Genomic DNA, 27,989 nt, shown 5'->3' on the forward strand with positions numbered 1-27,989 from the left:
TCTCACAACTTACCTAATCACCTGCACCAAGTTAGTTCATGTCTCACCACACTATCACAATTTAGGACTTTAGGGCTACATTTTAAGTGCTTCTCCAGCCCAAGTTGACTTGTCAGGTCTGGGGCGCAAACCCAAACCCAAACTCAACCTCATTTATTTCGTGTTGGACTTGGGTAACTCAGATTGGGTTGGCTGGTCCACTCAAAATTTGCCACCCCTACAAAATAGGAAGGATTTGCCATATTGGTTTTTTGTTTCCATTTAGATTTCAACCGTGCTTTGAATATCATAAATGAAACTTCCGAGAGAAACTTCCAAAATTTGTCTCTTGCCTGGAAAGATACCTGTGCAAATGACTTATGTTTGCTCAAATTGACTCAGTAAGTGCTCTCATGAGCATCCCATGTTCATTCATATTCAGGTCTCTAGTACTGAAATCGGTTTCTGCCATTTCAAGATCCATTATATTTGGTAATGTGTTGTTCAAAGTTGATTTATGTTAGATGAACTGTTTGTTTGCCTTCTCAAATGCTTGCTATGTGCCCTTTTTACAATTATATACTGGAAACATAACCCTGCTTGTGGGGCCCTGCTTCAATGTACTGTAGCCAGTTTTTGTTTGGTTACCACCTGAAACACTAAAAGATTTGGTGAACTCTCTTGAAGATCAAGGGAACAATAAAATGGGAGGATTGCACATTAAGGGCACTTGAGTATTAGGTTGATTAAAGATCATAACTTAAAAGAAACTTTTGAAAGAGGATGATCCTCTTTTAGGTTCTCTTAAGGGTGATTAGACATGGCTAATCCACACAAACAATTAAATGACATAGCTTGAGACATTCCTCTTAAAAATTAATTAGATGAAGATCATGATTTGCAATTTTGCATGAATATGAACTTATCAGTAAAGATATTCTAGTTATTTTATCGAATTTGTGTGTTGTCTGGCCTAAGCGAGTAATCTACTCCAATCTCTTGGGAGGGGCTTTCAGCTCTTTGAGATTTGAGGATTTAGTTTTCCTTTCTCTAGTGCAGACATTTGGGTGCCCGACGATGTCTTACTCATGTAGAGTTTTGTATGTCTTAGTATTTGTGTTATAGTAACAAACTTCCATTTGGAGGGGGGGGGGGAGCTGCCCGTGGGTCATCTGAACACTTAATGGGATAAAAAGGAAAAAAAAGACCAACTTCTCATATTGCACCTCTTCAAAACCATCCCTACAAGCTTCACCTACTTTCAAGGCTCATTTGTGCTCAGATGCTCTACTTTTCTAATTTTGGCGTTACTTTCTAAACATTTTGTTATCAATTTGTCAACCTAAAGTTTTTTTTTTGACTTTTCTGTAAAAAATCTACAAAGGTACATGAGATTGTATTTCTTTTATAATTCAATATTTCATGAATTTACGTTTTCTTATTTATGTTCATTGTCTTCAGGGATCATATAGGTGATGTTTACATCAAGGCATCCTTCTGATGTTGATGTTGGGAGTCATTTACCATGGTGTCCAAAATTTCACATTGCTTGGCATACCAACTTTATCTAGAACCTGCAGTTCAGGACTTATTTTCTGATTCGGCGGGAAATCTGCACATTGTTGTAAATGTCTCTCTTTAGCAGGTTCTTTTATAGGAGACCTCCTGATGGTTTGCTGGAATTCTTTGATAGAGTTTATGGTAAGTCTTTAAACTATTTAAATTGGGTACATCTGGATATTTCCCTGTATAAGATATTCTTTTTTCTTATGCAGTTTTTGATTCATGCTTCTCTACTGAGGTTTTATCTGATGGAATATACCATATCTACTTGCGTGAAATTGTAACTGAGCTCCATGAAGAATATGCCGATTCTTCCTTTCTTGCATTTAACTTCAGAGAGGGAGAAAAGAGAAGCCAATTTGCAGAAGTTCTTTGCGAATATGATATCACGGTCATCGATTATCCACGACAGTATGAAGGCTGCCCTCTTCTCCCTTTGTCTCTTATTCAGCACTTCCTTCGTGTCAGTGAAAGTTGGCTGTCTCTCAGGAATAATCAAAACATTATATTGCTTCATTGTGAGAGAGGGGGTTGGCCACTTTTAGCATTTCTTCTAGCTTGTTTTTTGATTTTTAGAAAATTGCACAGTGGAGAACGGAAAACTCTAGAAATTATCCATCGTGAGGCTCCTAAAGGATTTTTACAACTTTTATCACCACTGAATCCATTCCCATCCCAGCTCCGTTACTTGCATTATGTTGCTAGAAGGAATATTTCTGCAGAGTGGCCTCCTATGGAACGAGCTCTTTCTTTGGATTGCCTCATTCTTCGTGCCTTTCCAGGCTTTGATTCTGAGAATGGATGCAGACCGTTAGTCCGTATTTTTGGCCATAATCTCCATAGCAAAGATGGCCTGTCAACCAACATGATTTTTTCAATGCCCAAGAAGAAATCCTTGCGACACTACAGACAGGTATTTCGTTTTCTTATTCTTCTTAACATGCTGCAGTTTGTTCCAGTTCCTGTATCTGAAGCAGCGGAAGATGATTTGTCCATACAGGAAGACTGTGATGTGATTAAAATTGATATCCAATGCTTAGTTCAAGGTGATGTTGTCTTGGAATGTGTTCATCTTGACTTTGATCCAGAAAGGGAGGTTATGATGTTCCGCATCATGTTCAATACTGCTTTCATTCGGTCGAATATATTGATGCTGAACTGCGATGATGTGGACATACTTTGGGATTCAAAGGATCTGTATCCAAAAGGTTTTAGAGCAGAGGTAAGCATAGCTTGGTGTTCTGGGTAGTCTTTCATGCCAATATGAATTTAGAAATGTTGATCTATCTTCTTCTGTGTTTCCTGTGATAAATTCGGAATTCAGGTGCTTTTTGGCGACATTGAGAACATCTCTCCTCCCAGAGCTCCAACTGCAACTTTAAATGGTGAGGTAAAAGGTGGATTGCCTATAGAAGCCTTTTCAAGGGTGCAAGAACTTTTTAATGGTGTTGAATGGGTTGAAAGCAATGATGCTGCTGCTTTTTGCTTGCTCAAACAAATCTCGGCAAATGACCTCCAAGAAAAAATCGAGAAGCTGTTTTTAGGTGATGGGAAAGAATTTTCAAGGCTGCAAAGTAAAGTTGGTTTACGGATGCCACTGTTCTCGCCTTTAGACTCTGATGAAGAAAAAGATTCTGTAACTTCAGATTCTGTTTCTTCGGTGGACCATGAAAGGGTTCAACATGGTACAAGTATCACTACAGAATTAGAAAACACACCTAATGATCATACAAATCAAGATTCTAATTTGACAGGTGAGGTTACATTTCCATATACTAGTGCTTTTTCTTGGGAATTGAAAAGTTATGCCTGATAATATATTTTTTTACAACAGGATTTGCACAGTCAACTTCCTCTATGGTTGTTATGCGCGACAACAGTATTCCTTCATTGCCACCACCTTCAATAACTTCATTTCCTTCCTCTGCAGTTGGTCTTACATCTGAACCATCAGAAACACTTACTGCTCTGCCCCAAGCTCCTCACCCTCCCCACCCCCCTCCCCCTCCCCCTCCTTCTCTACCTCATGATTTGTCTAATCCTTCCCCTTCTTCGCCTTTGTGTCCATCATCTCTACCCTCTGAACCATCCTGGCTCGCAATTAAAGAAGTCCAATCATCGTCGTCGTTGTTGACTTCATTTAGTGGATCCATACCACTGTCATCATCACTGCGGCCACCGCCGCCACCGCCACCGCCACCACCATGTTCAACCACAAGAGCTACAGAGCCTCCACCTCGTCCTCCGCCTCTCCCTGACACATTTAATAAAGGTCCTCTACCACCTCCATCACCGCCTATTGTCAATGTATCTACCAGTTGTCCTCTGCCTCCACCACCTCCTAGTCTTCCTACTAAAACCAGTTCTAACCCTTTGCCTCCACCTCCACCTCCTTTTCCTATTATATCAAATAGGAGCCCACCACCACCACCACCACCTCCCCCTACTACGTCTAATAAGATTCCTCCTCCTCCTCCCCTCCCTGGTCCTCCTCCCCCTTCCATGTCTAAAAAGGGTCCTCCACCCCCACCACCTCCTCCTCTAAGTTCAACTCGCGTTGACCTTGGTACTGGTCATGGGACTCCACCACGACCACCACCACCACCACGACCACCACCACCACCACCACCTCCACCTACTATGCCTCATAAGATTCCTCCTCCCCCCCCTCTCCCTCCTCTCCTTGCTGTGTCTAAAAAGGGTCCTCCTCCTCCACCACCTCCTCCTCCAAGTTCAAGTCGGGTTGTCCTTGGTACTGCTTGTGGGGCTCCACCTCCACCTCCCCCTCCCCCTCCCCCACCTCCTTTGAATTCTGTACGAGCAAGCCCTCCAGCCCCACCTCCTCCTCCCTTGGTACCTAGCAAGAGAGGCACCATGCCTCTGCCACCTCCTCAAGCAGCAAAACCTCCTGGAGTTGTGCCTCCTCCACCACCCTTACATGGAGGAAGTCGTGGAATACCAGGTCCACCACAGCCTCCTGGATCCAAGGTTTCAAATGCACCAGCACCATCCCCTCCAACTTTAGGTAGGGGAAAAATTAGTATATCAAGTTTAGGAAGAGGTTGTGGATCTACACAACCTGCTAATGCACCAAAAAAAGCTTCATTAAAGCCATTACATTGGGTGAAAGTTACTCGTGCAATGCAAGGAAGTCTATGGGCTGATAATCAGAAACAAGAGAATCAGTCAAGGTAACTGCACTTTTATAACCTTGAAATTTCCAAATATTTTACTGATAAGCTTGTAGGCTTGCTTTATCGGGAGGATACTATGGGAGTCTAGTAGAACTGAATGGTCTTGTAGTCTTGTTTGGTCGTTGGAGACCATGGCCCTGCAGTTGTAACCTTCTGTCTTTAATCTCTCCATCCAGAAACAATGCAAAGTAACAGTATATGCTATGGTCCTCCCAATGTGCAATAGATTTGAAGAATGGCATGTAGTTTCAGTGACATCTTAACTGAATGATCTAGAATGATGAAACTGAGCTAACACCAAATTCTCCAAACCTAAAATTCCCATATTGAAGTCAGATAGGTTTGTTATTTTAGACCACTTTTTTAAATATCTGAACAATCACTTGCCAGTGCCTTCTACATGTATTGGTTTTACATGCCAATGATTTTTGTTTAAATTTAAATTCTCATCAGTAAAATGTGTTGGATAGGGCCCCTGAGATTGATCTTTCTGAGCTGGAAAGTTTATTCTCCGCTAATGTTGCAACTGGTGGAAGCGGGAAAGATAAGGGTGGAACTCGACGTGGTTCTAGCATCAGCAAGCCAGAGATAGTTCAGCTGGTATTTAATATAATATTCTTTTAGATCTTTTCTAGAATTTTGAACTTGAAGTTGAATATTCTGTCTAGTATGTTTTGGTGAGGTATGGATTAGATCTTACAGGTGCTGAGCAGTAGCAGGTCATGTTTTGCTGACATACTCTTGTTCGTGTTATATGTTTTGATATCCTGCTTAAGGTTTCTGAATAATTTTTTAAACATAATTGAAAATAATCGAAATTAGCAGTTTTTTTCTCCCCCCTGAATACAAGCCACATTCAAATCTTATGATTTACCTTGTTGGTCAAAATTCTGTGAATGTTCGTGTTATTGCAACCCATGCAGACTAATACCTACATGTTCATGTGCTTTCTGCATGGACAGGCATACTGAAACATGTTGATATGCATATTTATTGTAGTATTTTTTGTTTCAATTCACCTAGGTTCAGTCTTTGGGCAGCTTTGCTTGCATAACTTAAGACTTAGGTGATATCTGGTTAAAAACCAAAAACCAATTATATTTGATGTTTTCTGCCTACAATTTATTTGGTCTGGAAAGGAACAATCTGAAAGTTAATATATATATCAGTACGATTTGATATTTTGATTGATGCTTTGGAAGTATCCACTTCAACAACGTTTTAATTGATATGGGTCCTAACCAAGGATTCAAATCTCAAGGGTTGCTAACTTGGTACCATGTGGATGGAGGGCCATAATCTATTCCTCGATGTGGAGGCAGTGTGGATGTGGTATGACTTGATATGTTGTGATACAAAATAAGCAAAACAATCTGAAAAAAGAAATGTGCATCGAGCGATATAAGGTTGATATGCCTTGATATAGGTGATATGGTATGATATGGGTCTGATTTGCTCACTGTTGGTGCACACCGGTCCCGATTTCATTGGCTTATTTCCTGTATGTTAAATAGCAGGTTGTATAGATCCAATAAACACAAGATTTGAACCTTTAGTTTGAAGATTTGTAGATCATGATTAACAATGTAGATTCTTAATTTTGATGACTTGTGCATTTTGACTCCATAGCTTGATCGATGATATTTACTTATGGTAATAGTTTTTGGGCTCAAATTATAACAACATTCACACCCTTGTGTGCAAGAAATGCATATTAATATGCATGAATATGTTACATGTTCACCAATCAATTTTGTCATTTTTGATCACTTAATTTCTTAGCATCATTCAGAAGTTTGAATATAAACAATCGTTATCACTGTGGTTCATAGACTATATCAAGGTTCGTCGTTTCGATAATGGACTCCGTATCGGTACAATGTTGGCACAATGTCAATAGACCTGGTATGGGGGTTGGATTGGCGTACCAAGACTCGGTACGTCCCCCATATTGGGCCTTGGTATGTCTCATGTACTGAGTCTTGGTTCGGTATCGGCATGGTACGGTACGCCCAGTATAGACTGGTACGCACTAGTATGGCGAATTTTGGACTATGTATTTAGTAGTATTACTGGTTTTTAGGATTTATTTAAGTTAATTATTCCTTTCAAAGGGATGGTCGCGGTTCAAGTCCCTAGCTCAAAAGCTTCTGATGATTATATCAAGTTACAATCTTAAGGCCTAGACCTATGCATTTTGTAATAATCACTTATTACTAGCATTGCTTTTTATTTTTCATAAGATTATCACAAAATATATTCCAATTGAATAATCATAGATGTTATCAAATACCTTGAGTTATGTGTTGTGATAAATTGAAAATTATTGCCTACTTCAGGTTTTGAGAAAAATAACCTAAATTTTTGTCCTGGTTCTGCAACAGGATTCCATCATTTTATAAATCGCATTATGTTGTTTTCTGTAAACATATGGTTAACAGTTCTTGGAAGGCTCGACTTTTTAATCTGAATTTAAATATGTCCAAGCATGCAGAGCTTGACTGGCCTTTTCTTTTCTCCTCTTTTTTTCTTTGTGAACTGCTTTTGTTTTGCTGGTTGTGGAAGGTGACTTTACTGCTTTAGATATCCTGTATTCATCATCTTTGATGGTCCCAACCTTTCAGAAGGTGTCTCCCAATTTTTTTCCCCATTCATCTTTCATCATCTCTTTCTCTTGTATAGTGGGATAGAATGTGCCTGCATGATGATTTTTTATTGATCTGTTATTGTTTGAGAACTCTTTTATGCATGTGTGGGTGCATGTGTGCGGTAATACACATTTTTTTAAAGTATTTTTTCTATTTGTGACATCTTTCTGTTACCAGACACCTTTAACTCATGGGTGCTTGTGAAATTGTGCTTTCAGACCTTTCTAAAGAATTTCTTTGGCTGTTCTATGTTACAGATTATTTATATGATTCTCCTATCCACTTTTCTCAGGTTGACTTGCGCAGAGCAAATAATTGCGAAATCATGCTTACAAAAATTAAAATGCCTCTTCCAGACATGATTGTAAGTTTCCTCTTTCCTTGCTTCTTGAGCAGAATGCTTTGAATGAAGAGCAACAATTCATCTTTGCCAGGGTATATGAGATCTCCTGTCTTATTATGTTAATTTTTATACTATAATCTCCTTTTTCTTTAGCATGTGTCTCTTTGTCCTGCCTTAAAAGTGCAGTGACAAGGATATTTTCCTGTCATGTGACATGCTTTTGTATGTGCGTACCATTGATTTGCACAATTATCGATTCAACTCTATTGCGATATTATAATGATCAAGCACCTGTTTAACTTTAGGAAGGTACCCTTCGAAGTCTTCCCAATCCTGTCTCGTGAGCCCATTTTTCTTGTAAGAGTATATTCTAAGATTCCTCTCTGTCATACTAATGATTGATTCTAGGAAGACATTCATCTCTTGATCTTTTAGCTGCTAAGCCTGTCAGCATTCATGGTCCTTCCCTTCTCTTGATCTTGAAACATGAGGAGCCAGGATATTGGAATTTACTAGAGCTGTAAGCTATTTGCATGCAACTAGCAAAAGTTACGTCTTTGAGACAAACACCATTATAAGAAAGTAAGGTGTGCATATATTTAATCATTTATATACTATGCATACAATCCTTGTCTAACATGATATCATAAGATTGGAAGAATTTATATAATCATGTGGAGAACACATTAAACATATGTGAGTTGTAATATGCACAAACAACATCCTGTTAACTTTGTGCCCCCTAACAAGCCAAAAAGCCTCTGGTTGATCATGTACCATGAATTTTGCAGTACAAAGGACCAACCATGGTTATCTGCATATACATTTATGATCCATCTAGAAGGACATTTGAGAGAGAGTGCACTCTCAACTCTAATAGCAAAGAAGTTTGGGTGTATGGTTTAGTATTTTCAATCAATAGCCTATAACGAAGTAACCTGGTTATGATTCAGTTCAAGTTTTTGCTTTTGGTAGTTTCAGTTCAAAGCCGAAGAAAAATAAAGGAGGAACATAGAATACATATAAGAAAAATGAGAAAAATTTAAGAAAATATATGCCCCAAGAAAACATATATGCAAGACATCATTTTGTGGAGTACAATGTATTTGCCGAGATCTTTTTGCTTATAGTTTTTTGGTTTTGAATAGATTAAAAGATTATAACAATCTCTATGAACTAGTAAGATTGTATGCATCTGTTTAAATTGTAACATATCACTCATGTTTGATAAACACATGGCATTTGGAAGTAACATGTGTTGTTTATTATGAAATCAAGTTGAAGGTTTCTTTTAAGGGTGTTGAATGTACAATGTACATGTACATTGTACATGTTTAAGTGAGCAATTTCTAATGTCTGTTATCGATAGATCAACTTGAAGCTTACCTTTGGAAGACAAAATAACACCAAGTCATGCCTTTTGGTGTGATTGGTACACTCATTGCATTAATTTTCCCTATAAACCCTGCTGCTCAAAATGTAATAGTTGTGTAGTTCAACCAGCCACAAACTTGCACCATTTTAAATATTTCCTTAGTGCTATAGGCACCTGCTCGTCCACTGAAGTCTCTGTCCTCTCCTTTTCTTATTTTTCCTGCTCCTTATGAGTTCAAGTTCTAAAAATATCTTTAAGAGTTAATAAATGCGTTTTTTAATCTTAAGGGATCTGGGTCCGACAAACATATGTACATGTTTATTGTAGCATAAGCTCCCTTTATTTGTTTCTGATGGCGGTTCCCTATTCTCACCTTCAAATCCACCCTCACCCATATTTTCTCTTCACTTCTGTCTCTCATGACGTGGTTAGGTGTTTTTTTTCATGACTAGTTGGAATATGCTATTTGCCATATGGCTATCATTACTTATCAATGTAATGGAGACCATCATTGTCATCATTCAAGGCTTTTATCAAATATGGGGTCAACTATAGTGTACAACTCAAAAGTTGGGAATGGAAGGATTGAGCTGATTTGACTTGTTGTGGCTCGGTGATAAAATAACCCTCTAGAATTAGTGCCAAGTTCTTGTCTAGCCTCATTGAGGCAATAGAGCTGCTTGCCATGAGATCTATTTGGCCAGTTGGCAGGTTTGAAGATCTACCTTATTGGCCGGAGTTTAAGCTCATGTAAGCAAGGAGCAGTATAAGTGAGTCCATCATCATTATTAACCATGACAACATTGTGTCTTATTTCCTTTCATATACACTTTGTTTATAATTTCCTATTTGTTTAAAGATGGAATGACATATTTATTTTGTCAAAGTCATCACATGATTTGCTTTTATTATGCTCGATCCTCAGAATGCAATCTTAGCTCTGGATGCTTCAGTTTTGGATATTGACCAAGTGGAAAATCTGATCAAATTTTGCCCAACAAAAGAAGAAATGGAGATGCTGAAGGTAAATTGTTGCTTTTACAATTTGTGCGTATATGTGAATATTTGTTCTTTTTTTTTTTGTGGGGGGGTGGGGGGTGGGAGGGGAGTTACATGCATGAGAACTGAATATGAATTGTTAATAATTGTTGTGATGTGTTTCCATGTTGTTTCTTTTAACACATTATTGCTATTTTCTGGTTGAAGGTTTCATTGGCTTCGAAAGTGTGGTAATCTTATGAAATAGATGATTGAAACAAATGCAATTTGAAAAGAGCCTTTTAATTGGACGCTCTGATTTTAACGACTCTCCACCCATATCCATATGCATTTTCTAGTTTAAGAGTGAAGATGTTCTGCTGCGAACTTTGTTTTTAAGATGTTTAAATTAATATTGTAGGCTTGTAGCATTGAAATGCTTGTTTACATATGCTTATTAATGAAGAAAGGAAACTAGTTATTGCTTACAAAAATTTCTAGGCAGTTTGAACTTTGAAGTCTGAAGTGATGCGTGCAGTAATATTTCTACATGACTAATGCAGGATCCTCATCTCATTAGAGTTTTTTAAATATTCAGATTTTATCAAACTTAAGAGATTTGACTCTTTTCCAACCATAATATACTTAGAATAATAGATTGAGGAATATGGCATTTTTTTAACTGTTAATTTTAGTATGTATACCCTAACTTACCAAACTTATATCATAATTTTCTTACACAAGAGTTATCTTAAAGAAGCTGTTATTATTTAAAACCTCATTATGGTAACTTGCAGCCATTACATCTACTTCCCTTGGGAGTCGTCTCCTGACAATGCAATGTTCTGCTGTTTACATTCAAATTACATGATTCTTGTAGTCATTGTTCACAATGTACATCCAACCTAGATAGTTAAATTGGAGGTAGCTGTTTTTTAGAGAGTTAAATATATCCATATTTAAGTCATGCAGGTCCAAGCAGTATATAACAATGATACCAAAACATTCTTCAATAGTAATTTAAACCTTCCACTCTTTATAAATTTAGGGTTTTCCGTGACTTGTCAATTTCTTCATTCTTCAAGCATTATAATGGTTATTCTTTATCAAAAATGTTTATAAAAGTTTTTCACTCCTTAGGAATTCAGCATCTTTGATTTACTTGATTGACTTCTTCACCTCCCCTTCAAGTCACTTGGTTGCTTATTGCTTGTATTACTCTGAATTTCGATTGTTGTCTCCCTTGGATCAGGAATTCAGTTGGGTTTGTTTTTCCTTGCATGAGCAATTCCTCTCAATACACATAATGCTTCGGAAGCTAAAGACCTAACTCTGTTACATGGGCTCATCCTTGCATGTGTAACAACTCTTGATTGCTTATGTATACAGGCTGACTCAGTATGTTCTCCGCTTAGTGGAGACCATAAACAAAGACTGACATGGAGCTCTCCTTAAATATCTACTGTTGGACCTCTTTTGTCTGGAATACAAATGAGCTTTTTTCCCTACCCAAACAACTCCTTCATTGCTTGTGCTCTGGAGGCTAAATACCTAGCTCTATTAGTATTATATGGGCTCATCCTTGCATGTGCAACAAGTCTTGATTGCCTTAAGTATACAGGTTGACTCGTCTCTACTTAGAGGAGACGATAAACAATGATTGACAACCATTGTAATATTTCATCAGTGTTGCACAGGAAATTTTCTTTTTTTCTAACTTTAGATAGTCAGATTCTATTGTGTCCAAAGGGGATGCAACAGTCATCTGATCTTGTCTTTAGCTAATCCAAGTCAGCCACAACTGATCAATTTGATGGTGTCTGCCACTTCCAGCCAAAACAAACAAAAAATGATCATGGATGCTACATGTGTAACTCCATTGTGTCATTCTGGACTACTACATTTCTCTAAGTATAGGTAGGTAGATTTTGTCAATTCTGCGGCTTTCTTTTTAGTTTAATAAGGAATTCTAACTTATCTGGTAACATTCTGTTTATGTAAATTAATTGTTCAAGTAATTTTTTCTGACTTTCCAAGTTTAACCAGTTATTCACCAGTCATTTTTAGGTGTCTTTGAATAAAGAGTTTTCTGTAAGTTATTCCCTGAAGTCTTCTATATTTGCATAGTAATTCCTGTTTTTTCTGTATTAATCATCTAGAGGGTGCTATTATGCCTGCTTGTTGGTGGTTAATCTAGCTTCTAGTAAGCATTCTTTTAAGATTAATATTATCGTTTTCAATTTTTAAAAAAAATTGCAAGTAATTGGGAGTTCAATTCTGGGAGAAGAGAAAGTTGAGAAGATAGAAAGATAAGAATGAATAAAATGTCTTATAGGCAGTCAGATGAACTTCATCTAATTGTTGTCCTCTTTGTGAATTTTATACATTACAATTTATATGGTGATAATAGCTAGTTGGTCCTTGACATGATGGTAAATGTTTTATGATTTTTTTAATCCTTATATGGTTTAATGTATACAAATCGTAGCCTTTTTAACTATTTTTAATTATGTATTAGATATTAGATTTTTATCAAACATTTAAACAATATATTGCTGTTTAAGTTGATGTCTGATATGATGATTGAACATTATCATTGGTCTTTGATTTCTTTAAGTTCCATACTTTCAGTCTGGGTACACTAAAATCATACATACAACGTTCCTGAGTGATTCAAAATACTGATTAACCGTGCAATATATGATATCGTGGCTTGTGCTATTTTTCTTTTTTTATTTTTCTTAATTTAAGCTATTTTTATTGAAACTCCAAAACTTGGAGGGAACTTGCCAAAACTACTACAACTTGATGGGCATGACTGAAACCGAAACTTATATATTGAACCTTGATTCCTTTTTCGTTTGACCTCTGTGCATGTATCACTGCCGATCTTGCAGCCTTTAAAGATGAATGCACCTGTCTTCAGGCCCAAAATCATCAACAGAAAGCATTTAAGTCGATATAGGATACCCTCAGCACCAAAATACCTAATCCAAGTTGTGAGACAAATATTTACCTCATCCTCTGATAAGTTAGGTGTTAAAGATCCAGGCGAAGTTTACTTTATTCAAGATATAATACTATTATTGCATAAAAGATAGAATGCATTGATCTTATTTTGTTTTAATTAGTAGTTCTACATATATACCAAACTTCTAATGTGTAAAGTTTCTATATTTTAGATATAACTACCCTCTGGACAGCAGAATCTGCATCTATATTGATTAATGGTAGCCCAAACTATCAAATGTTAACCATTAATATGGTTCCCTGAGCTGAATAAAAGAGCAACTTGACTTTAACCTGTTCAAAAATGGAAGCTATAAAATATTAAGTATTTGAAGGATGATGAGGCAGTGGATTATTAGTCTTGTACTTAGTTCAAAGTCATATATTCTATATTTCAGATGCTTGACAGATTTCAATTCATTTGAACATTAAGACAGGAGATGATAATGAAGAAAAAAAAAACATTTTTTTTTGGGTTGAGTATCAGACTTCTTTGCATGTGTCGGATTCATGTCCATGCACTTTTGCTTGGATCATCTCGCATTATTTACATATCTTTCTCCCATGCTACGACACTAAGTTTGCATATCAAAGATTTCATCCCTAATAATATGCCGATATCCTAGATAAAAGAAAATTATGTATGTGCCTGTGTAATTTGGTCACCACAAAAGAAGAGAGGAAAAAGTGGGAGCAGACTTGCTGTAACAATCACAGCATCCATATAATCAACTTGCTGGTTGAACGATAATATGACTTCCAAATCTGATGCTTTAAGATTTTGTTTGGATTTGGATGTACCGGAAAATCACCAAAATTTGTGATGTTGCATGGTTTTTGGAAAAAAACAAGTTGCAGTTATCTTTACAAATATCCTCTGAATACTTGCAAGGGTTTGAGAAAAGTCTAAACATCCCTAAGGTCATGTAATTAGAAAACTTGCACTTAGGATAATATTGTCAGTTTTGACTTTTCTCTCCTGCATCTTCCATTAATACTTTTTTTCTAACTACTACTAACTTGCAATCAATCAATGACATGGAATATAAAAGGTTTCAATGCAAAATTCCAATTTTCTAATTAAGGAAAACATGATTTTGAAAATGATATCCTCTAAACCTGGCCTTTATCTGGGTACTGTAATAATGAGGGCTTAGAATTCAGTTTATTAATTCCAGTTCGGTGGTGCGTTTTGTTTTATGTATTTCTTGGTTGATCTACCGAATTTGTTATTTTTCTGACTGTTTTTTATGCTTTACAATGTCTCAGAACTACACCAGCAACAAAGAAATGCTTGGGAGATGTGAGCAGGTCTTTTTGGGATCCCTGAGTGCATATATTTATTATTGTTTGCTATTATTGTTGATGTCAATTATTTTGCCAGTTTTTCATGGAGCTCATGAAGGTTCCTCGAGTAGAATCCAAGTTGAGGGTCTTCTCTTTTAGGATCACCTTCTCCACTCAGGTACATTGCTCTATGAGCTGGAAAAAAGTTGTTGGCATATATCTTATTATGCCTTAATTTTTATATTGCAACAAAATATTCAAATTTAAACAGGTGAAGGAGTTACGGGCCAACTTGAATACAATCAATGATGCATCTAGAGAGGTATTTTCGGACTGCAAAAAATTAAAATAAAATGTTGCCTTTTGAATTGAGTTGACTATAATGTTTCATTTTTCAATTAGGTAAAAGAGTCTTTGAAGTTGCGACAAATAATGCAGACAATTCTTACATTAGGAAACGCAATAAACCAAGGCACTGCACGAGGTATTGATACATGGGATATGGAAAATCATCATAAAGTTATGATGTAAGGAATGGTTAATGAAATTTATGTTTCTATTTAATTTGCAGGTTCTGCTGTGGGATTCAGACTGGACAGCCTTCTTAAACTATCAGATACACGTGCAAGAAATAACAAAATGACATTAATGCATTATTTATGCAAGGTATATTAGGTTGCAGAAGTTCCATTTTCTTTTAACAAAAAACTTGATATGCAGCTTTCTATTATAGTAAATAAAAAAAAAACGTTCGAGAACTAGATCTAACAAGCCAAGTGGAAGTCATGCTCTTATTGTGGCAGCCTTATGGTTAGAAAGCTTTTTGGAATTTGGAAATTTTGCTAAAATGTATGGTTCTCTCCAAATTATGAGTCATTTTATGGATGGACTTGATGTTGCGTGAATTGAGCTAAAAGTAGGCATTTGATTATTATTGTCATGATTATATCTATGTGGCTCACTTTTCTACAACATTCTGTAGAGAACTTCATTTTTAGTTCTAACAATATAGTGGTTGAGCCCTAAGACTGACATATGTGCTTTTGAAATTAGTTATGCAAGAGTAGGGCCACTTTTTAGAGCCAGGTTTCTTCCTTTGTAAATATATTTGGTACTACTTATTTCTTAGCTTCTTCGTATGAATCTCTTCATTCACATCGCACACAAAATAAATGTGTCAGCATGTCGAAATGGGCTACCTCTTCTGTCGACTTGTGATCATTAGTCGACCCTGTGTGTAGGTCCTGTGCACAGGAAATATAGATACAATGTGCTAGACCATGTGCATGACCATGGTATGCCGTTCCGATCGGTACGGGTCGGTACGGGCCGGTACGTACCGGTACCAGACGGAATCGGTACGATATAGCTATATTTTTTTGTTCTGACTATTCGCAATCCGTACCGGTCGGTACCGGCCCGTATGGGCCCGTACCGGTCGGTACCGGCCCGTATGGGCCCGTACCGACCTCAAACGTTTTTTGGGCCCGTACCGACCTCAAACGTTTTTTGGCTTTTGGCCTGAACCAGCCGAATCGGTACAGTACCGGTTTAATTCGGTATGGTACCGGTACCTATCCCGTATTCGACGACGGAGAAAGAGCATTAGTTGCAGTTTTCACCCCACCTTAACGACCAAGGGATGAAATCTTTCTCCGAGCAGGGAGGCGTGTATTAGCAGACAATATATATATGGGTCTACGATGCATTGCCGCTCAAAATCAAGATATCGGGATTGGACTTGTCAATCGATTCATAACCTTTCGGGCACAACCAATATATATTCGAACCCCCTTTACTTGCCCTCCTAATCCTGCGAGAGGAGTGACCTCCCAACATGATCCTGACCCACCGGACCATAGCGTAGCAAGACCTTAATCTCTCACGATTGATCCAATGGACCTAGTTGCTAGCTTGACCCCCGGATTCATCGATACGTCGGTATGGTTGGTATAGCGGACCTTGTGCATGAGCAGCATGACCGAGTGTGACAAATTTATGCCCTAGTCATCTTGTTCTTTCTCTTGGATTTCATTGTTTCTCTGTCATTTTTCATGCTTTGTTTTTCAACCTAGTGTCTTTCTCTTTTTCATCTTTAATGTTAGAGATGGATAGTGTACTTCTAGAATTTATAGAACATATAGCATGTTTATTCTTCATATGAGTTTGTGTTTGTAGTGGATGCAGCCTGTGCATGTCTGGTGATGCTTATTTGGATACAATTTAGAGAAAACTTGCGGACTTTCAGGGAAGTCATTCTTAAGAAGAATTCTATAAGGGTGTCGGCTTTTTCTTGGCAATGGATGAGTTTCATTGGATTTGGTCATCCTATAAATCACAGTGACATAAAGAAAAATTTAAAATTTTCAGAATTTTCAAGGGGGACAAGATCCCCCTTTACTCTCCATGGCTTTGCTCACAGCTACATGCACTTCCCATGAAAATGGACCTTGGCGAATGTTTATCATTAGCATGCGAGTAAATTGAACTATATAATCTGACATTCTGACACAGGCTATGAGGCCTAGCACTAGCGTTAGAGCTATGTAGTGAAAGTCTAAAACTAAGCAGAAAATTAAGCTAATTCTAGAAGTATGAAAGCAAATATAATTTTAAAATCTAAAGGCTAAGGGAAACTAAATACTAAGGGATAACTAGTTTCTTTACTGCCTTAGTACTGAAGGGTCTAGTTGCCCACCAAGGACCCCACGAATTGATGTCTTCAAAATGCTCCATGGCCAAGGGCTCCACCAACTGATCAAGTTGCTGCTCCCCCTACAATCTACAATGCTTGTGCAGGATCCACCATGTAAAGAAAATTTAATAGCAATCATGAGCGAGCGTGTAGTTAAGAGAAAGCAACTACATTCAACTGCAAAAAACTGGAGTACATTAGGGGAGTCATAGACTTTTGGGCTCCTTACAGTGATAGGGACGTGTGGGCACCCTTAGAGATTGAGGAAAAAATAAAGAAAACAAAGTACTAAGACAACCAAACTAAGCAATCTTGTCATGGGCCGAGCTAGAAGCAAAATGGATTTGATGATGGACATAGTGTTCGGACATGTCTGGATAAGTTAGTTTGCTGTCGGATGGGATTTGCCAGTGAACAGGGTGCCGTCAGATCTTGCTGTCCTTGTATCCTGCTCGGAGTCAGTTCCTGAGTCTTCGGATGGTGAACTGCTTGTTCGATGGCTTTGGATGGTGATCTTGGTGCCATTAAATGTGGTTGTGTCTGGCTCTTGGTTTTGCTCTTGGACTTTTAGAAGGCCTTTCTTTGTTGTTAGATCGCTCTGACGGTAAGCTTTCTTCTGATGGCAGACTACCTACCATCAGATGCCTTCTAATGGCAAAGAGTGCTATCAGATCATTTCTGGGTTCTTTTGGCCATGGTTGGCCTTCATCACTATTATTATCTAATTATGGGGTTTGGATCCAAAATTTGGAAGTGGTAAATTGGGACTTCAATGAGTCGAAGAGTTAAAGTCGGATCCTCCATGTAGTATATATAACTCCAATTTGAGCATGGTTAGGTGTTTATATGTTAATGTTGACCTGATAATTACTAACAAATATATAATTATCCTTTTCCATGCTGTGGAATTTCATTTCCTGGGAAACTGGTGTGCTATGATGAGGACTTTTTGTTGTCATATGGTTTAGTAGTTTGGCCATTGATGGACTGATGGCAATATGAAATTGATCTGGATTCAGAACCGTGAGAATTTGCTTACTGACATGACAAAATTCTCATAAGAGAATGTGATTCTTTTCATGGTTTATACTCTTTCTGGTTAAAAATTGGGCAAAGTTAATATTCTAAATGATGCTTCAGTATGAGCTAACAGAAGATTAAATTTTGTTGACAAGCCCATTTATCTGGCCCATAAACATCAGCATGTGCACCTGCCTGTGTGAAATCTCGAAGTATTGACTTTAACTGGATACTTATGTTTATTTTGGTTGCCTTGTTTTGTTTTGATTATCTAGATTTTCTTCAAATAGTGTGTGCCCTGCATACTTGGAATATTGTCGTCAACTGAAAGAGGATATATTTATTTTGGTTCTCTTGTTTGCTTTGGTTATCAATATTAGCAGCAAATTGTACAGGACCCTATTTGACAGGATTTGCTCATGTCAATCTTTTGCTTAGGTTTATACAAAGTTAGTGACATGAAACTGTTGATAAAATTATTCTTCTTCTTTTTTTACTCCTTTCATTTTCCCCCTTTTGACAGCTTCTTGCTGAGAAAATGCCTGAGTTGCTTGATTTTGATAAAGATTTGGTTCATTTGGAAGCAGCCTCTAAGGTAATTTCACATTTTCCTGTGTTAAATTTTTTTCTAACTGAATTGTGCTCTATTATTTCTTTGATCATTTACAACAACTGGTTTGTTGAAAATTCCTAGATCCAATTAAAGTTGGTAGCTGAAGAAATGCAAGCAGTTAGCAAGGGTCTTGAAAAGGTTGAGCAAGAACTTACAGTTTCCGAAAATGATGGTGATATTTCCATGGGCTTTCGGAAGGTCATTCTCATGACTTTCACATCTTCTGCACAATAAAAATAAATTTTAAAGTAGAAGTTACAAATTCCTGGTCATTCTTGCATAAAATGATCTGTTACTATTGAATTGGAGGCTTTCAAGCTTGAATATATTTGAATCAAGCATATTTTTTAAATAAATTTTACTAACATTATGTATTGCGATTTTTGTTATTAGACTATATGGTCATAAATGCAAAAATTTATTCCTCATTCTACCAAATTGCCGCATTTTGGCCTAACTGTCCAGCTAGCCAAGTCTGATTTGCATGATTTTTATATAAGAATCTATAACTTTATTAACTAGATAAAAGTACCATTTGTCAATGATATTAATTATATATTCCTGATTATGGTAAATACCATGCATCTTCAAGTTACAGAAGGTCCATATGTATGAGCATCCTCCTCCACTTCCTGCCCCCGATAACAGGAAAAAAACATCAAAAAAGAAAAGCAAAATAAGGAGAGCATATGCTGGTTGATGAATACGGTTTCACATTTGATGCTTGAAACTTTGCAGAGAGTGGTCTAAGCCATTTCATTGAATATTCTGCTTGGTTCAGAAGTAAACTTTTGCAAGCAATTGCTAATGATACAAATGCTGCATTGCTTCTCTTCAACTTACCTGTACATAGAGTAATTAACATCTGATCGTTAGTTGGTTTACTTTGCTATTGTAAGTCATTCCTGAGATTTATATTTTCCTTAGTTTTCCTGATGGTTCTTGAAGTTGCATAATCTTCTATGTTTTATTGAGAATGAATTTTCCTTTTTTTTATTACTTTGGACTATTGGATGTTTAAGGATGGTACCTTTATTTTCTCATTCTTATCTGTAATACTTGAAGTTCATCTCATTTGTTCAAGGCACTGAATGTGGTCTTCCATGATGTAAACATCGATGAATGTTGGACACCAACTATTGCACGAATAACACTCAATTTAACCATTTTGTTAGTGAATATGGTTGGTTTTTTATGGACAAAAAGTTTACTTTCCTCTGGCTTTTGACATTTGTTTGCATCTGTTACTTTATTTAATATTAAGAATATAAGATACAACTAATCTTTGCTTTTGTTTTTTTCCCCCTTTGAAGTGCATACTAAACATGATTGTCTTTGAAAAGAATAATTTGAACATGAAACTTTTTGCCCCTCTTCCAGGCCTTGAAAAGTTTTCTTGATACTGCAGAGGCTGATGTGAGGTCCCTTATATCATTATATTCCGAAGTTGTGAGTTCCCTCCAGTCACAATTGTTTCTTCACCATTTCCAAGTTCTTTAAATTCAACTTTAGATATATCTTTTTGCAGGGAAGAAATGCTGATTCTTTAGCTCAGTATTTTGGTGAAGATCCCGCTCGCTGTCCATTTGAACAAGGTTAGGTGTATTTTCACTATATATCTTTACCTCGTGTTTTCAGTTAATTATTTCCCTTTCATATTTTATTGGGAAAAATATTGGTGGCTTGTTGTGGTTGTGCTGTAGTCTGTTAAATTTTGTATTTTTATCATATCGTACAATTTTCGAATAGATTTGTTCAGTGGTCTTGTCTAAATTATTATAAAGATGAGGGAATTTTTAAAGTATTTTATTTCTTTCTAATGTCCTGTTCTCATATGCTGGTTTTAGGGTATTAAAAGAACTACAGAAAGCTATTAAGGTAATGTTTGGTTGCAGAATAAATTTTGCTGGATAAGGAATACTTATCCAGGTACTGTAGAGTGTATGGCTTGTTCAACGGGATAAGGAATTTGTGGCATTTGGTTGGAAGAATAAATGGGAGGCACATCCTATCATGATTGTGTTTGGTTGGAGAAATAAGTTGATGGGATAAGTGGGATTTGATATTTCTTGACAAAATTGCCCCTCTATCAGTTATTGGAAAATGACCAAGTACGGAGGTTTTTGTTGTGGAAATTTGAAGAACCACCGTACCTACCTCCCTCCCCAATTTAGGGACCCCCATGCCCTATCCCCAGGCCTGAAGCGATGCTTTTCTTTCTAAGGACAGTATTACCATTCCTTGTTTAAGGAAACATGGCTAAGTATGGATGGACTTTCTCATTCAATGTCGACATATCCTGATTCACAACTCTCACACCGCTTGACCCCTCTACCCCTCCCATACCCCATCCATAGACTCGATTAGTGATATGTAATTTTTTTAAGCCCCAAAGTTGCCCTTCTTTATGTATTGTAAACTAGCAAATATGAAGACATTATGTCATGTTGTGGAGCAAATATGGAGATCCCCTCCTCCACACCCTCTCCCATGCTTCGCCCTTGTACAAATTAGTTCTTCACTGGTGCATACAATGATATGATCGTTAGCACGTGCATGGTAATATGATCCGATGGCAACATCCTATGCACAAGGCAAATAGTAGTTAACAGTACAAGTAGCCTAGAGTACCAGCTAACATATAAAAGAAAGTAAACAAGAGTCAATCCATTTTAAAATCTGCAGTGTGGACCTAGCAGACGTAGTACATTTTACAAGTACTAACTTTATATAGGATATGTTCGGTAATACTTAAAGCAAAATATCATGCAAGAACATGGAAAAGGTGAAGAACCAAGCCCAAGCAGGAGGATGCAGGCCACAAGATGGACAGGGTGATAGATAAGTGCTCGACCACCACCCTTCTGTAGACTCAATGAGGAACCGTCCATCAGTGAAGATTCCTCTCCTTCCGTAGACTTCCCTACTCGAACTACCTTTTATTATAGGCTGCCTTCTCTTTCGGGGCTTTTTGGACATCTCCACACTACTGTGACGTAGATGAGGAACAAGCCTATTGCCACAGAATTCGATGGCTACCAGAGGGACAACTGGCAGGTCACGATGATTTAAAATGTTCACAAACAAGAAAAAAAAAGAAATAGAACTGGAATCGACACATTGATTCTTTTTTGTTTTCATTTTTTTATCACAGAACAAGTCCCCCTCTGTCACTGCCATAGTGGACCCAGTATAAAACCTCTCTTCCCTTATGATATTTCGAGTTTACAAACAGTTACTTCAAGAAATAAAGTTTTAAAGTAATAAAAAATTTTGATCATGCACCTAGGTACTTGATAGTGCATTTAGATGTCCCATACTGCCATGTCTTCATATGCAATCGCATCAATCAAAACAAACTTTGTGAATTAACAGACATTCTATACAGTTGCATCAATCAATGGTAATGGGTCATGCATAATTGATATTTTATGTGCAAGTAATGGGCTATAAATCTTCAAAAGGTTTATATGATGTCAGGAGGTTTTGTATAAGCAGATATTTTGGACAAAGATATGCTTGATTATGACAAAAGTTATACTATATACTTCAGTTATTATGAGTTTTAAGTTTCTTTCCCAGAAATTTCTTCAAGAAATTAATTCAGTCTCACCTAACATATAAACCATGCTTAATGCTCTGTTTCTTGTTTTGTTAGTAGTGACTTGGTAGTTAGAAAGGAATAATTGTATGGACTTGACGCATATAATACTGCTGGAAGTCTGGAAGTATGTGATAGCATAAGTTGTTTTGATAATAGATCATTGAGTTATCAGTGGCAGCTTCAATGCTAGTGGATCATCCAATCACGCAAGGGGCAGAAGTAGAGAAAGCTCAATCCTAACTTCAACAGCAAAAGTTGCCCCAGGACCCGACATTAGGAACAGGGGTAGCAGGGGCTTGTGTTAAACCTAGTACAATACTATTCTTCTTGATGATGTTATCAAACTATAGTTTATAATAGAAGAGTCTGACATGCATTTTAGGTCAGTCAGATGATTCGGGAGAAGTTTTAATACAATTCAGCACAAATAGCTCGGGTGTTCTTGGTTATTGTTGCTGAATTTCTTTTATTGGGAGTGTGTGGGGAAGAGAGCTAAATTAGGTGCTGTCCTCATGTAGCCCCGAGGAATTAAAACCATACCTGCACGCCCACCTTTCTTGGTGCTTGTTGGAAATTTGACATCTGAGTGAATGATAATTCTTGACTTAATAGTAAGAATCTTAAAGGTCACTCTCATGCGAACATAATTACAAGTACCAGAGATTAGTCCAATTTATGCTGTGAGATTTTTCAATGTCAGACCTGCAATAGTTCACCAAGCATATGCACATGTGCAACAATTTTTTTTTAGCATATCTTTCATGTATATGTACATGAACAATATCCAAATTCTAGAGTGATTCTGCACTAGTCCGTGATTTAGAACTATCATGCACCAAATCAGATCCTCCTGCAAATGAATCAGAACACATAATAAAACTCAAAATTATAGATGTTCCATTTTTTTCACAATAAATCACAAATACCAAATTAAGCTTTATTGGATAGCATTCTATTAGAAACAATTAACTATATTAGTATAAGAGGTGTTTACCAATAAAAAAACATAGATTTCTGCTCAGAAAACTGTCCCAACTCCAGCTTAGAAGCCAATAGATCTTTCATCAGATTCGGGCCTCCATAATCAGATCTTATAAGAGATCTTGCTAATTTCTGAGAACATGTCGTTATGTCTAAAAACTTGAAATTGAATCAAAATTTCTTGATAAAAATTGAAACTTGAGATCACAGCACCTCAAAAATAGGGGAAGATGATGCATACTGGAGAAGAGCAAAGAGATGACGACGTTGATGAGGGAGGTGCTTGGAAAGGGCACAAGGATGTTGTTATGAGATAGGAAGCATAGGATGCCGGTGAGGTGGAGGAGCCGAAGCAATGGATGCCCGAGAGGTGCCGCTCCTCTGCAGGAAGATGAGGCCGGTTAGACGAGAGGTGAAGGGGTGGAGGATGTCTGCAGAAGAGCTCAAAGCAAGTAGCTAATGAAGGATCTCTACCTTTAGTGGCTCGTGAGCCTTGTGATGCTCCAAGGCATGGATGTTGGGAGAGAGAGGAGGAGAGGGAAGAGTGATGGGAGGAGTGGAAGGTAGTGAGGAGAAAGGGAAAGGTGAAGACATTTTCTGACCTTCTGTGTAGACCATTCATGGCATTGAGGGCAAAACAGTTACTGGGGAGAATAGATTTTCACCCAATTCCGTGGCATAAATTTATCTGAGCCCAAGGCTGTAATAGATTTATGCTGTGACATAACCTTTATATCCCACCCGGTGGTATAACTCTATTCCATGGTGCATTTTGGTGGTTTGACAGAATAAGTGGGGGAAATGGGAGGATGTCCCCCAGTTATTCTGCATGGAAACTGCTCAAATATTGTTCCAATAATACTGCTCTGTTAAACCTATATCATCTAGTTACCATTCCTAATCATGTGATTTCAGCTAAATTTATTTCTCGATATTACTAGAAATTCTGTGAAATTTTTTACAAATTACAATTTTGAATGCAGACGTGGGAATTTGTATGTTAGATTTTAGCATTAAGTGCATTTAGTTCTCAATGTATATTTATATGCCATTGATCACTGACATAGATTAGCTTATATGATTATTGAATTTATCGGTTGACACTTCTACTTTGAGGCAAATATGCACTGAGTGGGATTCTTGCAAATTTTGTTTTGCTTGCTTCTCCACCCTTTTGTGTCACGTAAAGGTGAGGAAGAGATCTGTCAGAGATTTTTCTGAAATCACTAACATCATACTAGTTCGATGCCTGGCTAAAAAAGTGATCTCTTCCTCTTTTACAATCAAGTACTAATAAAAAGGAATTTCTTCTTTTCCTCATCAAAGATGTTTGTCTTATCTTAGCAATTCTTGTTATGTGGTATCTGAGAAGTACTTATTTTCATCTTGCAGTGACATCAATTTTAGTTGTCTTTGTAAATTTGTTCAACAAAGCGCGTGAAGAGAATGCTCGGATTGTCGAAGCTGAAAAGAAGAAAATGGAAAAGGAGGCCATGAAAGAAAAAGTGAATGCGTCTGCTAAAAAGAATTGAGCCGATGCCTGTAACCCAAGATTTAATTTCCCAAGGTGGAAACAATACATGATCCACGGCCATTTGATCAGTGCATAAAGGCCATAATGTCAATGGTGGCAGATTGACAGAGGCTTGAATTCCTTCTCATTCTGTTGGATCTGGACAGGAGATTCACCATGGAGTTGCTATGGTATGTCGAGCTGTCTGGTAGAAGATGCAAGGTTTTGGCCTTTAACATTCCTGTTAAAAGCCCCACAAGAACACAACGCTTCAAGGTCCCAATGGGTATGTTCTTTCTGTCAAGTCCCGGTGTGTTACTTTCTGTGTGTGATATGGTTAATTTTATCATATGATGCTTGCAGTTAGGAGGAGCGGGCATCTTTGCCCATATGATTAATTCTATCATATCATGCTAGCAATTCGGAGGCAGGCATCTTTGCACATGTTTGCCTTGAACTTCATACTTCGTCATGTCACATGAACCCCCCACCCCACAAAAAAAAAAAGTGGAAAAAAAACCGAACGTGAAGAAAACCAACTCCTCCACATGCACGCACACACTTGGTATGTTCTCTGTGACAAATTGCAGTGTATTACTTTTACTTTGTGATATGGGTAATTTTATAGTATAATGCTAGTAGTTAAAGAGGCGGACATCTTCACACAGGTCAGCCTTAAAACTTTGTCATGTCACATCAACATCCCACGTGCCACATACATACCTACATCCCTTTTGATTTCATTTCATGCACATTCCAGTGAAGTCATTATGGGAGGGATCTCCAAAGGTGGTGTCCAGTTTTCTAATGCCTCATTATTTGAAACACAGGCTAATCTGCATTAAAGATGCCTTTGTTGTTCATGTAGTATGATTATCTGAAGGTTAAAGAATCGTACTTGTTACTATGATAGTTTGCATGGACAACAGACATTCATCTTTGAGGCTGCACCAAAATGAGACATTTTATCTTCCTAGTCTCTACGCTCTTTACTGCCATCTGCTTCCCTTTGATATGACTTCCTTTTTTGTCATGCAGACTGAATCAATTGTAATATAAGAGAACATGGGAATACTTCGTAGATCTCACATAGGTGGCATCAAACTGCTCCATTGCTGATCCATGTGGAGCATCTCTCTTGCAACAACCGTTTACATGTGGACAAAATCTTTAATGTGAATAGTTGGTTTGCATGCACATACGCTGTGTAGGTCAACATACAGCTTGTAGTCAGCAATGATGCTGGCCATTTTTACGTGTTCACAGGTCATCAGTCTTCAGACTCTTCCATAAAATTTCCGCTCCCCTTTCTGTGTTCTAAGCTTCAATGAGTCACCCTATTCTATGTATGAAGTGGTATCTTCTGTTGAAGTCAGAACAAGAGCCAATCGTATATGCTCCAGACAATCCTAGTCTATAGACATGGATCAGGTGATGTGGATTACCGGTTCTCTTTTCAGATCTTAAATTGAGTGGCGGTCCATATGAGACTAGAACTAATGATGCAGCAATGCTTTCCTGTCATCTTCCTCTTACTCCAGTGGTATGGTAAAATGAAGCTTATGGAGCGGTTGGTCTAAATCAAGTTGTGCATAACAGTGTAAAATAATATATTAATATATGTGGCAGAAGTTTGCCTTTTAGGCCGTATTTGGTTTGTCGGAATGGGAATTACAGTTTTTCGTATCTGCGCATCCTGATGTCTTCTCATATCAGTTTTAGACCATATTTCAGTTTTCATTTTCAGACTTTGAGAATATAGATTCCATAAATATCGAATTTCCATACAAAGAAATAAGATTATCTCAGGAGGACTTATAATATTATATGAATAATGTAATATTGTAATATTGATAGGTTAGATACAAACAATCATAATAAAATAAGGACCAATCTCATTAGGTATATTGTAAGATGTATTTTATGTTTTTTGTATTACATGCCAAATATTTTATCAGTATGGGGCATGATATCTCTCCTGAAGCCTATTTACAAATCGGGCTAGATGAACCTATTTTTATTTGCAAAATGGATCTTGGTTTGGGTTGACCCTAAATGAGCATGTGGGTGGAACCTGGATCATCTGGTGGGATTTTGTAAATTAAGACACAAAGGGGGCGCTTGGTAACCCAACAGGATCACCATGGTGATATAAGATCCTCGGTGATCCGAATGCTGGGGTGATTTGATCCTCAGTGATTTAAGATCAATGTATTTTGTAGGTAATGGTTTAGTGATTAAAAATTTCTGGGTATCCATGAGTAACTTGTTTTGTATGGTATGGGGATCCAAGATCGCCGATCACATGATACTACAAATATCCGTAATATATTTTAGATGGATTTTTATTATATGTTTTTAATTCTCATGAATAAAAAATGTAAGTCAATATGCTAATTTTTATAATAGCGTTATAATTTTATCACATATTCTACTTTTAGTAATTCTTATCATATATTTATTAAACATATAAAATATATTATAATAAAATATTAATATATTTATCAATATATTAATTATTAATATATTCTATAAAAATATATTTATTACTCCTATAAATTATTAATCTTATAAAAATATGTTATTTATCATTATGGAATTAATATTTTTATTTATACTTATAATAGATTTTTTAATACTAATAATTATTTTGATTAAAAAAAGGTAAATAGGAATAATATATTAAATATTTTGATTATATAAATATAAAATATAATAATATATTTCTACTATAATTTAAAATTATCCTTCAATAATAATATGATAATAATATGATTAGTAATATATTATAATATAATATAATATATTACTAATATATATATAACATTGACATAATATATTGACGGTATATTGAGAGGTATTTTTGTCTTTAATTTTTAATCCAAGATCACTGTCTTGGGGTGATCTTAGATTCCCGACCTCAAAGACGGGTATTCCATCACCGAGTTGGGGCGGTGATGGGAGCAGTAGAGGTGATTTAGGATCACCGCCATATAGGATCACCGTGGTGCAATCAAATGCGGTGATATCATCACATCCACCCATATCATCCTTGATCCTGGGATGATCACCCCATACCAAACGCCTCCGAAATTACTCTTGTCTGCAGGAGCGGCTCAATACATTTGGAGGCTTAAGGCAAATTCAAAGATCCCAACATAAATCTCAATGCTTTTGGAGGTCTAAG

The 27,989-nt window shown here is 37.0% G+C and overlaps 1 protein-coding gene across 3 annotated transcripts in view; it reads left to right on the plus strand.

Annotated features, from left to right (window-relative positions):
- The window catches only part of LOC103708520 (formin-like protein 3), a 31,915-nt gene extending 5,427 nt beyond the window's left edge, over positions 1-26,488 (plus strand). Inside the window, exons 2-21 of one of the 3 annotated variants that reach the window (XM_039121408.1) lie at positions 1,441-1,680; positions 1,755-2,455; positions 2,543-2,764; positions 2,867-3,296; positions 3,377-4,733; positions 5,207-5,336; positions 7,677-7,748; positions 10,028-10,126; positions 14,359-14,400; positions 14,474-14,554; positions 14,648-14,698; positions 14,779-14,860; positions 14,948-15,042; positions 18,615-18,686; positions 18,786-18,902; positions 20,085-20,153; positions 20,233-20,299; positions 24,682-25,088; positions 25,166-25,367; positions 25,841-26,488. In XM_039121408.1, coding sequence (XP_038977336.1) covers positions 1,608-1,680; positions 1,755-2,455; positions 2,543-2,764; positions 2,867-3,296; positions 3,377-4,733; positions 5,207-5,336; positions 7,677-7,748; positions 10,028-10,126; positions 14,359-14,400; positions 14,474-14,554; positions 14,648-14,698; positions 14,779-14,860; positions 14,948-15,042; positions 18,615-18,686; positions 18,786-18,902; positions 20,085-20,153; positions 20,233-20,299; positions 24,682-24,821 — 3,900 coding nt within the window. In that variant the 5' untranslated portion in view covers positions 1,441-1,607 and the 3' untranslated portion in view covers positions 24,822-25,088; positions 25,166-25,367; positions 25,841-26,488. Of the gene's footprint in view, positions 1-1,440; positions 1,681-1,754; positions 2,456-2,542; positions 2,765-2,866; positions 3,297-3,376; positions 4,734-5,206; positions 5,337-7,676; positions 7,749-10,027; positions 10,127-14,358; positions 14,401-14,473; positions 14,555-14,647; positions 14,699-14,778; positions 14,861-14,947; positions 15,043-18,614; positions 18,687-18,785; positions 18,903-20,084; positions 20,154-20,232; positions 20,300-24,681; positions 25,089-25,165; positions 25,368-25,840 lie in introns of those variants that run through there. The other 2 variants (XM_026805188.2, XM_039121412.1) reach the window with 2 other exon arrangements.
- Positions 26,489-27,989: the final 1,501 nt, after the last annotated feature.

This window comes from Phoenix dactylifera, chromosome 2 (assembly GCF_009389715.1).
Source record: "Phoenix dactylifera cultivar Barhee BC4 chromosome 2, palm_55x_up_171113_PBpolish2nd_filt_p, whole genome shotgun sequence".
NCBI lineage: Eukaryota > Viridiplantae > Streptophyta > Magnoliopsida > Arecales > Arecaceae > Phoenix > Phoenix dactylifera.